Consider the following 16,517-nt stretch of genomic DNA (forward strand, 5'->3'; position numbering starts at 1 on the left):
GGGGTTGTCGGGGGAAAAGGGTATGACGAAAAAAGAAAAGAATTTCCAGGAGAAATTCCAAAAATAAAAATGATTGTGGGGGCACTTGTCGTTACCCGCTGTACCCACTTCTTCGTTGGCACGTTAAAATGGCATGTCACCAGCGTCTGGCATCATATCAACGTGTCCCATGTTAAAAATGCACAATGTCAATTCCATCACTCTAATCAGACTAAACGCAAGACGCCAGGCACATCTGCCAGTGTCTTCACTCATAGAGCTTGTGCGGTACTGCCAGAAAGCTGTCCACTCACTCACTCGACTCTCTTCGCAGAGAGACCATGCCAACAAACCGCGAGCCAACTTCCCTTCTCTTCCGCCGCTCAACAGATTACACGCTTGTATGATTGCTGCGCTAAATTCCATATGACAAATTCCACGCATAAAACGACAAATAAAATACTAAGGATAAATGAAGGTCAAAAGCAAGACACCATAGACACCAAATATGCAGTTCCCAAACGCCGCCAATGTTAAAACATGATTGAATACAATGTGACTCCGCATGTTGCCATGCCTTCGTCAAACCATCCAAGTTTCCAGCCAACTGCACAACAAAATGTCACAGTCGCCGTCATTAGAAGAAATGAGTGTAAATTTTGGAGTTTTCGTGCACTTCCATCTCCTATAGCCATGGTTGGTTAGCATAGTCCCTCTGCTCACCCCAGCGTTCAAAGTACAGTACTCACCATTTTGAAGTTATTCAGTTCCTCCTTGATTTGTTGAGCCAACATGGGCGTGAGACGGTTGCACGTAGCAATCTCGCCGCGACGGTCGTACTCCTGTGGAGGCCAAGTGTCGTGGAAGATGATGCGAGGGGAAAATGTGGCACATCGTTTCCCCGCAGACGGGGTCCCAGGAGCACTCTTGCTATCCGAACGCATGCGCAGGGCGTTCATGAAGTAGTCCTCGTTGCCAAGGGCAATAGACCCAGTCCTTCTATGACCCTGGAGCTCATCATTGGGCGTGCTCGGTGCACTAGAATTCGGCGAGTCACTGATAGCAGGCACACTCGGCAGGATGAGTTCCGGCGACGCCATCTCATTGGGTCTGGTCGATGGGCTGGAAGAGCCAGGTCGCTTGAGAATGCCCTTACGCACGGCAGCCAACACTTCAGCACGCTCCCTATCGCCACCAACAATGCTGCGTCTTGGTCCTTGCTGCTGATCATTGCCGGTGCCTGTCACTTGCTCGGGCGCCATCTCCGGAACATGGGCAGCGTCAATCGAGTTTCGTTCCAGATGAGGGAATCCAGTGATGCCATTGGTGGCAGCAGGATCCGCCGTAACATTGACACGCTGCGTCTCCGCCTCCACAGTAATCATGGATACGGCTGCTTGGCTGATCTCAGGTACGGCTGCCTCAGCGGCTGGAACACCGACAACAGACTTGGGACGAAACAGGCCGACGAGGGAACGAGTGCTCTTTTTCATGCCACGGCCCATCTTGCGGATCATGATGGAAGCCGACGAGGCAGTCGAGGAGATGGACAAGTTGTCAGTAGACCCGAAGAAACGCGAGCCGTAGATGCTGTTTCCAAGTCCACCAGCCTCCTGGGCTTCTGCAATGCGAGCCTGCTCCGCATCGTAGGCCTGCTCAGGAGAGGGATCCTTGTGAAGCTTTGTTGGCGATGTCGGGGTAACATAGGGCTCATCTTCGGCAACCCGGCGAAGCTCGGCGGCACTGCCAAAGGAAAACGCGCGACGAAGTCTCGATGTCTTGCTCTTAGACTTGGTGCCCTTTTGGTTGATAGCCGCCAGATGCTTTGCAGCCGGACTCTCGACCTTAGGGCCGGCGGGGCCAGACGCGGTAGCTGCATGAGGCTCGGCGGGCTCAGTAGGCATTGTAGCGGGGTTGGACAACGGTGAGGGGCTGTGTGTGCGCTTGACGGCGTCGCCAGAGGCTACGCGGGGAGGAACGTTGAGCTGCTTAGCCTGCTCAGTCTTGGTGATATTGTCTACAGGGAAAGAGGGGTTGCCAGTGGGGGGAGGCGTGGTGCGGTTAGCCTGCATGACATCCTTGTTAGCCAATAAGTTGTAGCGTAGTCGTGCCAAGGAAAATCGGACCAGGGCCGACTGATGTCTGGAAAATGAGAGTGACTTACCGAGGACGGTCGTGAGCTGCTGCTTCGGATGGAGGAGACACTGTCGGAGCTTCCTTTGCGCGTGTGCGCGACAGCAGCAGGTGCGAGCGAAGTAGGATTGCCGCTTTGGTCTGTACGTCGCCCCGCCGAAGACGGTCGACCAGCGGATGATGGTCGTACGACAGGGGGCAGAGGTCCCTGCGTGTCCAAAGTGTGGATGCTCCGTCGACGCATTCTGGTGGCCTCATCCTGAGCAGCGCGGTTATACAGCTCTCCCGCGGAATGCGGAGCGGCACCGTTCATGCCGTTGGACAAGTTAGGCACCGACAATGAACCGTTTTGTAGCTGGTACATGCTAGTGGCAGCAGGCAGGTTGGTGCTCTGGGAGCGGTTGTGCTGAAGCGGCTGGGGAGTTGCTCTGCGGTACCTGTCCGGGGCGTTCTTGCCGTTGGCCGTAGCATTATAATATGGTGACTGTTGGGCAGAAAGGTTTCGTGCTATGGCAGAATCGTCTCGCGTGACGTTGGGCGCTGTGAGATTGAAGTTGTAGCCTGAGCCGGTGCTGGAATGACCTCGGTAGCCAGTTGAGTCGTATGAATGTGTGGTGGGAACCGCGGATGCTGAGTGGGCACGGTAGGCGGCATACTGTTGCCATTGCATGTTGTGGTTGAGCTGATTAAAGCTTCGAGGTTGGCCGGCGCCAGTGCTTCCTCGGTAACCAGTAGGGGCGTTACCATACGATGACGCTCGGGACGTGTGCCCGTACTGGTTGCCCTGACGGTTCTGATTGGCAGGTAGCATCGCGGTGGCAGAGACAGGACGCGTCTGCAGCATAGTGGCTGTCGAGGTTTGCTGAGGATATGTCTGAGTGATAGCAGCCATACTTTCTCCGAGAGCAGTGTATATGTTGGGTCGCAGGCGTGCAATTCGACTCGTAGCCGATGTAGATTAGAAAGAACCACGACGACGGCTTGAGACTGCGAGTCGTTCGAACTAGCTGACAAGATGTTAGCAGTGGCTCTCTCTTTAAGTATTCGAGGTTGCTGTGCTGAACTAGAAACGACAGGATAAAACGAGTGGGTGTAACACGAATGCAGTAGTAGTGAAAACAGAAAAGCGAACCTTTAATGGGCTTGTGCAGGAGCAGGCAGGACAAGTTGCTTGGCCAAGGGTTGAGGTTTGGTCAAGGGAGAATCAAGCAGGCAATATACAAGCGAGCGAGAGGAGTCCAGCAGCTGCAAGTATAAGGAATTGCTATGATCGGATATCAGAGCTCGCAGCGTTGCAATGCGAACTCGTTCCTACTGGCAACTGAGGCAAAGGATAAAAAGAGGCTCTAGAAATCCAAAGGAGCAGAGAGTGTCAGATCACCAAGCTAATGGGATCAGATATGGATGTCAGACAAGCCGCCGTGAGGCTTGAATGGACAGTATAAAGACTCCGATGTATTACGTGTCTCGTAAAAACGGTGATGTGTCTATTGGCAAGAGAAGTCGAGGCCAGGGAATTCGTTGGTTCGGTGCACGTACGTCAGTAACGGGCGAGGAGATAGGCGAGTGTCGAAAACGATGAGTCGAAATGTGCAGGGTGAGGTAATGCAAATAATTTCGATAACAACGATGAGCAGGGTACGAAAGTGGCTGAAGGGATGGAAATGATGGCGAAGGACGAAAAAAGAGACACGAGGACGAAGTCGGCTGAGGGCTCGGGGTTGACGGGGTTGACTGGAATCAGGGGCAGAGGGCTATCAGGCTGGCTGACAGGCAGGAGTCCTCCGCAGCAGGGGGAAAAGTCGTCAGGAACAGGGGCAGAGAGGCGAAAAGACGAAGGAAACGGATGAAAAGGAAAGAGAAACAAAAAGATCCAGCGTCGAAATAGAGGTGATTAGAAACAGAAGAAAGAAGAGGGGAGGGAAAGGGAAGAGAACGAAAGGATCAAGACGGGAGGTGTCCAGGTATGGTTGGTGGTGGTGGAGAGTTTTTGGGGGGACAAAGGAGGAGAGAGGAGCGAGTAGGCCAGGCGTGTGAGGTGAGAGGTGAGGAAGAAAATTGGTGGGCAGAAAAAAAAAGAGTGATGAGAGAGCCCGCCCCGGGAGGAGCTGCGGGATAGAGCAGGCACGCAAGCAGTCAGCAACGAGCAACAACACCATATTGCACTAGCAGAAGCACGCACCAGCACCAGCACCGGAGCAAGACACAGGAGAAGCAGTGCGTGCAGCGCCGGGTTGGGGGTAGAGAAGTGGTGGACGATCAAAATAGAAGAGGCATACATACACATTGACAGAATTTACGAATTAAACGCGAGCTCCCTGCAATACCTTGCCAAGTAAAAAGGATGACGCCGCGGGACAGGCGGTTGCAAGGAAGCACTGTGAGCGCTGTGTAGCCACAACGGATACAAAGAATGACGACGGACGATGAAGAAGAACGGGCTGTTGCTGGCGCTGTTGTTGTACTAACAGCGCTATAACTGCACTAACAAAAGGACGGCTCAACCCTCCAACGACGCCTGCCAACGCGCCTGCAACAAGGGCCGTGAGTGGACTAGATTCGCAGATTGACGTAGCCACAGCGAACGGCTTGAGCGGGCCACGACCAGGACGCTCGCGCCATTCTGACCACTGGCAAACCAGCCAAGGCTACTCTGCTATCGGGGCTGGAGGGGCTGAGGGGGGTCAGAAATACGAGGTTTTGCGGCCAAGCTGGTGAGAATGAGCTCCCTCGTTTTTTTTTTTGCAGGGTATTGCTGGCCTCGTCAATTCTGCGCGTGGAGAAGGCCTTGCGTCACAGCCTGCCTTGTGCTTGCTTGGTGCGCCCATTGGTCCGCTGTGGTCATCAGGGTGAATCACGGAAAGCATTGAAATGTCGACCCGCGTCCACGGATATATTTTGATCGAAAACAATTTAGAAAGACCCCTAGAACGGAAACCCGGGAAAATTGCTAAAAAAAAAATTTGTGCGCGATACTTTCGTGCTGAGTGGCAAAATCTCCCGCATGAACTGGTCCGGCTTGATGGCTTGGTACGGCTGGATGGCTCGTCGGGCGCTGCCACAAGCCCTCGCAACTGGGGATGGACGCTGGCAGGTCAGTGATTACCTGCTGCATGCAGCCTGCAGTAGCCTGGCGTCGGCGCAGCCAACTTGTGCTAGCACGAAGGCTACCCCTCCGCCGGATTTACTACCCTAGGTAGGCGCAGTTCATTCGTTGGTGCATCACCAAGCTTCACGAGCTGCGATACACACATCTGCACGAGTAACCCACCAAATGCGTACTCGACAAAGCCTCCTCCATCAAGCATGATGCTCTCTCTTCCGATCTCATCCGTCCTATCTACCTTCTGTCGCGGGCCCAACCCACCTAACCATCAATACAACCATCACGTGCAGCGCGTGTTTGCTTCTCTGGTTGATGCAGTCTCCATCGACATACATATCCCACAAAGCCACATTTACGCCTGGGTGAGACCCTACCCAGACACCAGAGAACTGCGTCTACCCATCATCCTCATACCAACAACTCCCACGCCGACCGCCGCCGATCTAGACCACCATACCCCTCTAGACAATCACACATAGACTACCCATCACGCGCATGCCATCTACGAATGCCATCACTCACCGCGACGCAAAATATCAGCTTGGCCGCTGCAGGATAACCGTCGTTCTATCTGTTCCTTGCACAGACACACCATCCTCATCTTCTTGCCACTGGTTGCTCGTACGGTGACACTCCCTCTGCCCATCAGCGATCCACCCTCTCAACACCATCCCATTGGCCTGCCCAGACATTTCATGCACTTCTTGCATGCATGGGCTCGTCCCTCTGGCGGGTCTCGTCAATGGCGCAGCCTCTTTCCGCGACTGATTGGCCTCAGACTACCTGCTGGAGAGCCTGCCATCCAAGCCGTCCCGCGCTAGCCAGGGGAGGTGAGGGGACCGACTGGGAGCCACCAAGACCATGAATTTCATCCATTCATTGCCTGCTATTAACCTGCGAGCAATAATACCACCAGGCAGGTGGTGGATAAAACATCCGCACCAACGGCAACCTGCAGGAGCTTGAGCTTCGCCCAGCAGCACGGCTACATGGCGCTATAGAGTTTCACAGTTGTGCAGTCGCTGGCCAGATCGACATCTGACGCAGGGAAGCAAGCCTCGGTATGCGTTTTCCCGCTCGAAGACGCCATTGTCCCCATCCGCGTTTTCTCGTCAGTCCGTCTTTGGAAGTTAAAAGTACTGGCAGCCAGGCTGTAGTGTCACCCAGGAAGCCCAGGAAGTTGCTTGCACAACCTGGATGCCAGACCTTCCGAGCTAGCCTCACCACCAACTTAGTTGTTACCAAGTAGTTGCTGGTAGCACCGCCAGACTTGGGACGCGAGCCTGTTGGAACTCCATGTGGAACTACGGTGATCGAGGCTGATCGAATGCGAGCCAGCTGGGGCACATCAGGAGCCCGGGGATATGGACGAAAAGCAACGCCTCGCCAACTTTCTTTTCTTGGCTCATCCGTTCTACAACAGGCAACGTATCCAGCGTGTCGGATACAACGGACAACCGGCCATGTGCGGTTACTTCTGGCTACACTCAAGCCGACCTCGAATCATCAAAGCACAGACAACCATTTCAAGTTAGGATGGACAATAGCCAATAAGTAGGTTTCTCGTCCCTTCCCTTGCGTTCTTTTCGACCCTATATCACGTATGGTAGCATGCCTCTTTTATTATCTTCCCCTGACTTGCTAGAGTGGCTCCCCTAATAATTGTTGCTGCCCTGCATAACGACAGCCAAATTACGCCCTTAAGCTTACCATAGGGTCCCGATTTGACTTTTTGGGCGTAGAAAATGCCAATTGCACAGATGCAGAGTCATGAGGAAATTATTCATCTCTCTCGTGTTATTACCTCGACGACGCTACCAGTAAACTCCCGGCAACCCGCGCGCCCTTGCGGCCGTTCTGAGACTGGTCGCGGCCCAGCTGGAATGATGGCGTCCAGGCACTCACAGCGTCCTTATTCCACAGGAACAGCTCACCCAGGCTACTTCCCAAACGCTCTCATTCCGTCTGGTTGCACGATAGCACCACTGTCGTGCATCGTCTCACGGCCCAAGCCCGGCTCCGGACATGCGATGATGATCTTGTCCAGCCTGCATGAACCCACAGCCTGCCAGGCATCACAACCGGTTCACCGCAGCAGGCATGCCTTTGGCACAGGTGAAGTACAAGGCGCAGACATGTTCGTATCAGAGTTGCCTGCTGAGGAGCTGAAGGCGCCGTTGCAGAACGAGGCGTGTCCGAGGCCGCATTCGGTTTCGGCGACGGACTTGCGGCCGGCCGCGTTGGAGGGCGAACCACAACTTGTTCGTACTGGGCACGCTCGCCTCAAAAGCCATGATGCCCGCTAATAACTAATGAAACCCAACAAAGCTGATTGGCCTCCACCCGGGATGCCATTTGACAAGCGGCGAGTCGGCCAGCGCCGTTGGTTTCACAGTGGTTGCTTTGCGCAATGCCTTTCAGCTGCTTTGGGAGAGCGAGTATCCGTACCAGCTGTCGCCTTCTGTCGGGATGGGGCGGGCATGCGCTGGGCAGATAGGGTTTGCACATGATGCATGATGCACGCGACGTCTTATACTTATTAAGCCCGCTCATGCACCGGCCGGCCAGAGGGATCGCTGCCAATTTTTCCTGCCTGCCGTGGCAAAGGTCATCAACTTGAAACGTCTGCATGCAAGCATCCCCAATGTTATGCAGGCATTGATCTCTCTTTTCTTGCTCTTCCCCTTGTTCTAATGTCACCAAACTTTCTGCATCTCATACCCTCTTCGGAAAGTGCATCTTGTAAACCCGTCGTACCGCCAAGTTAAAATTCCCGAACCCACGCATCATAGCACCTTCTTGCCCAGTTTATTAAACTTTTTGCCCCTTTGGTTGAGGCAAAGATATACCGCATCAGCTCCCCTTTTGTTTCGTTTCTCAACGAATGCGTGGAAATAACTAATAATTTGACTTTTTTGGTAGTGCTGTTTTTTAGTCCGCCCTGGACTAGGCCCAGCAGCACCCCTTTCGGCATAATAGGAGAGGTCGACGACACAACAGGCCTTCACATGATTGATGCACCATGTCGATTACACAGGTATTGACTGTAATTGACCATTGACGTATATGAATGTGTTGTCCGACCTGTATCCCCTGGGCTACGCTACGGCAGAGCTTGTTCGCCGCTCTACCATACGAACACTGGTAGAGTGACGGTCACCTCCTGACGAGGGACCCTGTCTTGGCTGTGAGTTCGTATCAGATATCAGTTGGCATTGCGACATTGCAAAAAAAGGGGACCCTGCAACTTCGCTTCACAAAACGCTGAGCATGATCAGGATAGGCAGGAAGTAATATCAGATGATTTAATCTCGTCAACCCCCTGCCAGACCCTTCCTCCACAGATTTGAAACCAACTTGGCCAGTTCAGCTCGGGAAAGGCAGCTCAAGATATACTGACATACTGACCGGTATGCAGTGTTTGCTCTGCGTTTGTTGGACTCGTTTCCTGCCAGTTCGAGAGCAAGGGGATACTCCCCTGGGCCCATCCTAATAATATCGAGACCTTGACCAGGTTCGACTCGTCCCCGGTACTGCCGGGTCTGGTTCTAGATGTAAGACATGCCCGTGTTCCTTCTCCACACAAATAACCTGGCGTCGGGTTCTTTTTTTTTTTTTTGGAGTCTCCAGGGCGATGGGCAACTCCTGTTGGCCGCCCGTCCAAGGTCATTTTCGGACCATGGTTAGGTTTTGGCTGTGTAACAAGGCCGCGTAACAAGAGGAGGAGCCCTCAACTCCGTTATTAGCCGTCGCTACCTGAATAAACAAAGCTGGTGTGGTGATCTCCAAGAGCCACAAATTGGGACCCAGGCAGGCAAGCAGGGTAGCGCGCCACAAAGAGGAGAAAAAAAAAGGTGGTCTTTCTGCACGGAGTACGTGGAAAGCTGGGGTCGGCAAACGAGCTGTTTCTCGCAACACGGGGGTCATGTGTAGATGGGTGCAGTGATGCCTCATTCTTTCACGTCATCAAATCCGGGCCATGATGCTACCTATGTACGCTATGTATGGTGCGCGGTCTGGTTGACAACCTTGAGCCGCGTTGGCCGCGCTTCCAGTAGAATAGGGTTTCGCCTTTTGCCGATCTTGTGGTGGCACATTGTTGTGCCTGAGACAAGACAGACAGACAAGACGGTGACAGGTTTGGTGGCACTTGGTTTATGGCGGTGGCTTTGTTGTGGTGTTGTTGTTGTGCTGTCTTTTTGGTGAGACGAGACTGCTTGCGACACCACCAACCAAACTTAGCCTCTTGAGGATTTAGCCACCATTGGCCACTATTATTAATTAGCCACAGAGCAAACGCCGTATTTAGATCGACGTCGCTTCTTACCATGAGCAGCCGACGGTGCAACGGAACAAGGAATCCCGGGTTACGATTTTTTTTTTTAAATATGTATTTCCCATTGGCAGACGGGCCGTGGTCAAAGGTGATTCGTCTTCTTTCTTTGGCAGATGCAACCTCGGTGCAAGCTGGGCTTGGGCTGTCGATAACCCGGCTCAAACGGCCGCTTGCGACACGACTATGGGTTGTTGTCTGAGACAAGGCTCCCCCAGCCGCCGGTTGCGACAACTCACACACATGAAGCCATGGCGTTTTCGACTTCTTCTCGGGGCCGTTAGATAAGGCGACGATGTCGGGGGTTTTTTTTTTTTTTTTTTTTTTTGTCTGATGATGACCTCGGCAGAAACCAGCGTGGCATCTCAGAATGGCATAAAACGGCTTCGGTCGATCGAGTCCCGAAAACGGAGCGCGGTCATGTCCAACGAGGACATCGTATCGGAGGGCGTGGTGGCAAAACCAAAAGTTGGGCTCTGTCTCCGGTGCCAAGCGATCGCGAGACGAGGGCGATGAAACGACCGTCCCGACCGCTTGGGTCCTCCTGCTGTCGAAACGTCGCACAGATCCGTATCCAGTGCGAGTGACCGCACTCTGTGCCGCCCTTCTCTCGAATGGATTGCTGTTGATCTTGGTGGCGTGAAGCTGCTGGAACTTGCCGTAGGATGGGGTGGCCAGTCAACTGCGTACGTGGCTGCTGCGCATTGAAGTCCGTCGCACGGTAGATGGTATCACCATGGTGCTTCGGAGCTGAAGGCGAGGCGTTTGAGGCCGTGGTTGTATTCTGGCTTGAGTGCAAAAGATGGACGGTCTTTTACAAGTATGAGCCAAGGGCGGCATTGCCTTGATCATGCACATTGTTGCGACTGCTTCGATTACACGTATTGACGAGCTTCATCCATAACCAGATATACAGTGACTGGATGACACATGTATTCTATCAGACATCGACATCATTGTGGTGACAGCCTGGAGCAGCCATAGAAACAAGGCTGATAACCTGCTTCTTGTTTCTATGAAATAACTTCTAAAACTTCTTCTTCTTTGTTGAGCCCAGCAATCATACTTGTACAAACCACCTATTCAATTGGCAGTGACGGCCCGCTGGCCTCGATGTGCGTCCACCGCAGCTCGCTCGGCTTCAGCGGCCCGGCCACCGTGACCACCTGCTCCTCGCCCGGCAGCAGGTCGAAGCCGTTGTCGCTCAGCTTCAACCCCTCGACCTCCTCGAAGACGAACCCCTTGACGGGCCTCCGCGCCGCCACCGTCACGCGGCCCTCCGCGTCCGCGACCTCGAACGAGACGCCGCGGTCCGCCATGTCCAGGAACTTGACCGGGTCCGGCCATGCCGTGTCCGTGACCACCGCGCCGTCGTCCAGCATCAGCCGGGCGTGCACCACGTACGGGTCGTACTCTTCCGTGTCAAACGGCCGCGCCTCGTCCTCGGCGCTGCCCTCGGGGATCGACGCCGCCAGCGGCTCGTCCACGACAATCTCCGTCGTGCCGTTGGCGCGCAGCCTCACCCCGCGCCGCGTCGTCGCCGGCCGCACGTCGCGGCCCGTCCGCAGCGCCGAGTTGGCGTCGATGTCGTACCCGGTCTGCGTCCAGTCGTGGTAGGTCCGCGCGACGCCGACGTCCACCGGCCGCAGCGCGCGCGCCACCGCGTACCACGCCGGCTTCCGCACCAGCCGGTAGTCCGCGACCGCCCACGACACCGTCGGCCAGCAGTCGTTGAGCTGCCACACGAGCACCCCGCCGCAGCGCCTGCCCCGCCCGTCGCCTGCCCCCCAGTCCCGGCGCCACGCCTTGTACGCGGCGCGCATCGTCTCGGCCTGCACGACCTGGGTCAGGTGCGTGTACGCGGCGAGGTCGTCGGCGCGGCGCACGCGGAAGTTCTCGGCGACGTAGGTCATCATGCGCCGCTCGTGGCCGATGCCCTTGTTGTGGAAGTCGAGGACCATGGAGCCGGGGTGGAGTTGGGAGGGCTGGCTGGCCATGAGGCGCGTGGTGGACAGGTGAGGGTAGGCTTCCATGCCGAACTCGCTGACGAAGCGGCCGCCGAGCTGGTCGGCTTCCTGGTACTTGTTCATGGCACCGTGCCACACTGGAGAGATGGGCGTGTAAGTTCGACTGAAGAAGCGTGTGTGCGCAGGGCAGGTAGTAGTAAGTGGCACTCACAGTTCCATTGATGGATATCGCCGACGGTCGGGTCCGCAGTTGGCTTTCCATCGCCCCAAGGGCTGCTCGGGTGATAGATGTTGTGAGGGTCCTCCTCAGACATAATCTTGGGCAGCAAGTGCTCGTAGACGTACCGTGCGGGGAACGTCGACTTGCGCCAAGCCTCGGGGTCCTTGTTCTCAAAATCATAGTCGAGCTTGTACCGTTCCTGGACTTGGTAGTCCTCGTTGTTCCCGGCCCAGATGATGACGGCCGGTCGCCATCGCATCCTCTGCACCTGCTGCCGGGCCTCGAGCTCAAAGTTTTGGAGAAAGGAGTCGTACGCCGGGTAGCTGGCGCACGCGAACTGAAAGTCGTGCCAGACCAGGACGCCGAGCTCATCGCAGGCGTCCAGAAAGGCATCGTCCTCGTAAACGCCGCCGCCCCAGACGCGGACCATGACCTGGTTGCCGTCGGCCATGAGCTTGACCCAGTCGTGGTAGCGCTGGGCCGGGACTTGGGCGAGGAAGCTGTCTGCGGGGATCCAGCAAGACCCGCCGGCAAAGACGTCGATGTTGTTGATGCGGAAATAGAATGACTTTCCATATGCGTCAGGTTCTTGAATAAGAGCCGTCTTCCGGAAGCCGGTGAGTCGTGAAACGGCGTCCAACTCCTTACCGCCCGTACCAACGACGCGGGCTGTAAGTTTGTACCTGGTCTGTGGTCCGTAGTTTAGAGGGTACCAAAGATGAGGGTTCTCCATTGTAAAGGGCAGCTTCGCAGTGCCATCTTCAACCTGCGCGTCGCCTTGGAAGACGACAGTATCGTCGAGTTCCAAAGAGAATTTAACTTTTGTGTCGGCGGAGACGGCGCCATCTACCTTGGCAAAGATCGTTCCGGTACAAGCCTTCAGATCATTGCTGACAGTGTTTTGTGCCCATATGTCAGAGATTCTGACAATGTACTGTTCAAAGAATACGGGCTTCCACGGCCCGGCGGTCATGAGGATAGGGCCCCAGTCCCAACCCCAGTGATACTGTGCTTTGCGAACGGGAACTCGGCCCGCCTCTGTCTGACGAACGAGAAAGTTGTGTTCGTGGCTATGCTTCTCGATGAGCTCGCGACCGCGAAGCAGAGCCGAGTCAAAGACAATCTCAAGACAGTTGTTCTCTCCAGGCTTGACATATTGTGAGACGTTGACCCTGTAGGAGACAAACATGTTTTCAGTTTCGAGGATTTTGTTCCCGTTGAGATGGACCGTAGAAAAGGTGTCGAGACCATCGAAAACAAGATCCGAAGTCATCGAGGCATCGGGGGCGACGGGGGCGACAAACTCGAGGCGGTAGATCCATGTCTTTTCGCCAACCCACTGTACAGCTCTCTCGTTGAAGTCGACAAACGGGTCAGGGATTCTGAGAAATTTTAAATTAGCTTTCTTAACGATCAAGGTACCTGATTGAAGTCTTGAAGTCCTACTTTTTGTTTGCCAGCAAGTCGATATGTACCTGACTTGGGACCTGAGCCACAGGTAGCCAGTTATCACTGGCCCAGCCTTGCTGCTGAAAGGTCCATCCATGGGCTAATTGCTGTTTTACAAGAGACATGGTTGGACGAGTTATAAGGACGAGAGCGGCCAATTCCCAAAATGAGCAGAAACACTAAAAAGAGCGATGAGCAGAGTATACAGACTTTAAGCAACTAAATACCCCAACTTGATTGATGGCTTCTCCACGTTGTTGCTCCCCCACAGTCCTGCCCCCGCTGTGTGGGGGTGCCCAGTTGAGCGGAGGTAACGGAGGAGCCACGAGGATGTGTGAGACACGGGATTATATAATTGTGAAGGCGGGAATATGTATCTGTGGAAATGAGGCTTCCCCTAATAATAGCATTGCTTCTGAGTTCTGCGTACGGATCCATTCGGTGCCAGTTGTGGGTGACATAAGTAGCTACTATGCCGTAACACCTCTCAGCTGGCTGTCTTGGTACCGGCACTATCAACTTGTTTCTCATTTCGTTGTCTCATAGTTGCAAAAGTCTTGAATGATTTTGTCCTTCTATTTGACCATGAACGTGGCTCTCTGCTACTGTCCCACCAATGCTTCTAACCCCCACATACCGGGTCCAGCCACAGCAATCCGTGGGCTATCATCCCATCCCTATTGCTGTGGCGCTTGTGGCTTGACTGACAGTCGCAAGTTCCTAGCAACCGCGAGCGACGGACCCTGCCTGTGCAGTTGAATTGCCTCGCTCCTCAGTTGAAGACATCTCTTGGTTCATTTTTCCGGACACTTTTGCCTCCTCTGGGTAATGTCGTCGGCAAGGAGTAGCGCAGATACTGTGCAGGGCTTGCAGTTGTCGCCCGTCTCAGCTCCAGTCCAGACGTTTGGCCGCAGGGTCAATCGTTCATGCATGGAATGCACCAGACGCAAAATCAAATGCGACGGCCACTATCCTTGCAGTAGCTGCGTATATTATAGAGCCTCTGAAGCATGCGAGTACCGTCAGCGATCCAGGAGAAACGCGGTCAGCAGGAGGTAAGTTGAAATGTTGCTGCCGGGTAGGACTCATTGCCACTAACTGCATCAACTTCTTGCAGCGCCTATGAGGATGTCCAGGTCAAGCTCAAGAGACACGAGGAGATACTGGGAAAGATTTTCCCTGGATACGACTTATTAGGCCTTGAAACCAAGTCGCGTCCGGAGCTTTTAGATAGGCTTGGCATCGCCAGTCTTCCGATCCACTGTCAGCCATCACAGGGCCAGCCGCCAAATCCCATACCGTTACCAAGCAAAGACGCTTCCACTCATGAAGAAGACGACTCGGCAGCGCTTTCCGAGAATGAGAATGGAGACGTTGCGCCTGAGCCCCAGTGGGACGAATCACTCGACCAGCGTGAGGCCGTAGCCACCGACGACATCAACGCCATCGGGCTGGCTACTGACAAGCAAGCGAGATCCTATCTCGGCATATCGTCCATGAGTGCTGCCTTTCGCACCATATTTAAGCTATATCCGCCAACCAAAGAATACACGGCCGCTCGCGCAAGGGCTTGCGCTGCCGCACCACCGCCCAGCCAGCTCGCCACCCCGTTCCTCACGCGAGACCCGGCGCTCAGTCTGTTGCGCGAGCAGCGCTGCATCGACTTCTACTTTGACCATTTCCACGCTGTGACGCCGCTGATAGACGAAGATGACTTTCGCAAGCAGTACGCCATGGGTGTCCGGCGTGATAGCTCCTGGCTCGGCCTGCTGAACATGGTCTTCGCCCTGGGCAGCATCGCCTCCGGCAGTGATAGCCTCCACCAGGAGTACTACAAGGCGGCGCGGGCATCCTTCAGCCTTGACAGCCTGGGCTCCGGCAACATCTACAGCCTGCAGGCCCTGTGCCTGCTCGGCGGCTTCTACTTGCACTACCGCAACTCGCCCAACATGGCATACGGCATCCTGGGCGCAGCGCACCGCGTCGCCGTCGCGCTCGGCCTGCACCGCGAACCACGGCCCGGCACCGGCACCAACGAGGCCCGGCGCGCCGAGACGCACCGGCGGACGTGGTGGAGCCTGGTCTGCCTCGACTCATGGGCGTGCATGACGCAGGGCCGGCCGACGCTCGGCCGGTGGGACCCGGCGACCATGGACACGGCGCTGCCCGCGCCGCTGCACGACGACGACCACGCCGCCGCGTCACTACGCGCGAGCGCCCTTCTGTGCCGCGTCTGCGACCGCGTGCAGGACCGGCTGGCGCGCGTCGGGCCGCGTATCGCGCACGACGAGATTCTCGCCCTCGACGTGGAGCTCCTGGACTGGCACGAAACCGCGCTGCCGCCGGTCCTGCGGGACGACGACGCGGCGTCGGCGCGGAACCACCCGCGGCTGCGGATCGCGCGCGAGTTCATCTGCACGCGCTACCTCAATGCGCGCGTCGTCCTTGCCCGGTGCGCCCTGCTGCTCACGGCGCACGACCGGCGCCGGCGGCCCATCGTCGTCGAGGAGGACCGCACGCTCGCACGCTGCTGTGCCGTCGCCGCCGACGCCATCGACGCCGTCGCCCTGCGCTGGACGCCCAACCGTTTCCTCGTCTGGAGCGCCGCCTGGTACCTCTTCCAGGCTTCCACCGTCCCGCTGCTCGCCATGGCCATGGAACGCAGCGGCGGTGGCGGGCCGTCGTCACCCGCGGTAGTGACCGCGACGCCCCCGCGGTTCGTCGAGTGGCGGGAGAGCCTCGCCAAGGCGCTGGGCGCGTTCGCGGAGATGCGGGCGTGGATGCGCCCCTCGGACCGCTCCCCAGACATCGTGGCGGCCATGTACGAGGCGCTCACCGCCGACGCGGACGTTGTCGTCGGGCGGACGCCGTCGGTGAGCGACGGGAGCGGCCTCGACCTCCTTGGCTGGTGCGATGAGCAGTTGGCGGAGATGGACTGGAGCGAGTTCCTCGGCGAGGATAGTATGCCGCCGGACATGATGCCGCTGGCCTAACGGGGCCCTTGCTGTATTGCCTGTATACAGTTGTGCTTAGCATGGCGCATATGTATGACTTGGAGCTTTGAATGCCCCTAATCTTGGTGGGCTGAGGCCTACATAGCACCTATTCAATTGTATAAACCCGCAATGTGTCAAAGATGTGCCATGCCGTGATTAGGTCCCTGGTATGTATAAATTCAGTAGGTAACCCTTTCCTGTTCAGTTCGCTATTGATACATAAAAATCGCACAAGACACGTTGTCTTCTCTTTTCCTCCTCATATCCACCCCGCCCCAAAGTCTCAACTGATGATAGATATCAAGCGTACAGATAAACAAGCCCGTATGGGCCC

General features: G+C 55.7%; 3 protein-coding genes across 3 annotated transcripts; 1 reads left to right on the forward strand and 2 right to left on the reverse strand.

The window, feature by feature from the left end:
- Positions 1-616: 616 nt before the first annotated feature.
- On the reverse strand, positions 617-3,004 carry ISF_00821 (hypothetical protein; the record flags this gene model as incomplete). Its single annotated transcript, XM_018844428.1, has 3 exons — positions 617-664; positions 729-2,057; positions 2,144-3,004. 3 exons carry the CDS (start codon positions 3,002-3,004, stop codon positions 617-619), a joined length of 2,238 nt encoding a protein of 745 aa, XP_018708878.1.
- Positions 3,005-10,630: 7,626 nt separating this feature from the next.
- On the reverse strand, positions 10,631-13,312 carry ISF_00822 (glycoside hydrolase family 2 protein; the record flags this gene model as incomplete). Its single annotated transcript, XM_018844429.1, has 3 exons — positions 10,631-11,655; positions 11,730-13,120; positions 13,185-13,312. The coding sequence occupies 3 exons, from the start codon at positions 13,310-13,312 to the stop codon at positions 10,631-10,633; spliced, it is 2,544 nt and encodes an 847-aa protein (XP_018708879.1).
- Positions 13,313-14,197: 885 nt separating this feature from the next.
- Positions 14,198-16,180, forward strand: ISF_00823 (Transcription factor; the record flags this gene model as incomplete). Its single annotated transcript, XM_018844430.1, has 2 exons — positions 14,198-14,242; positions 14,324-16,180. 2 exons carry the CDS (start codon positions 14,198-14,200, stop codon positions 16,178-16,180), a joined length of 1,902 nt encoding a protein of 633 aa, XP_018708880.1.
- Positions 16,181-16,517: the final 337 nt, after the last annotated feature.

The sequence above is a fragment of the Cordyceps fumosorosea genome (assembly GCF_001636725.1).
Source record: "Cordyceps fumosorosea ARSEF 2679 chromosome Unknown scaffold_1, whole genome shotgun sequence".
Lineage (NCBI taxonomy): Eukaryota > Fungi > Ascomycota > Sordariomycetes > Hypocreales > Cordycipitaceae > Cordyceps > Cordyceps fumosorosea.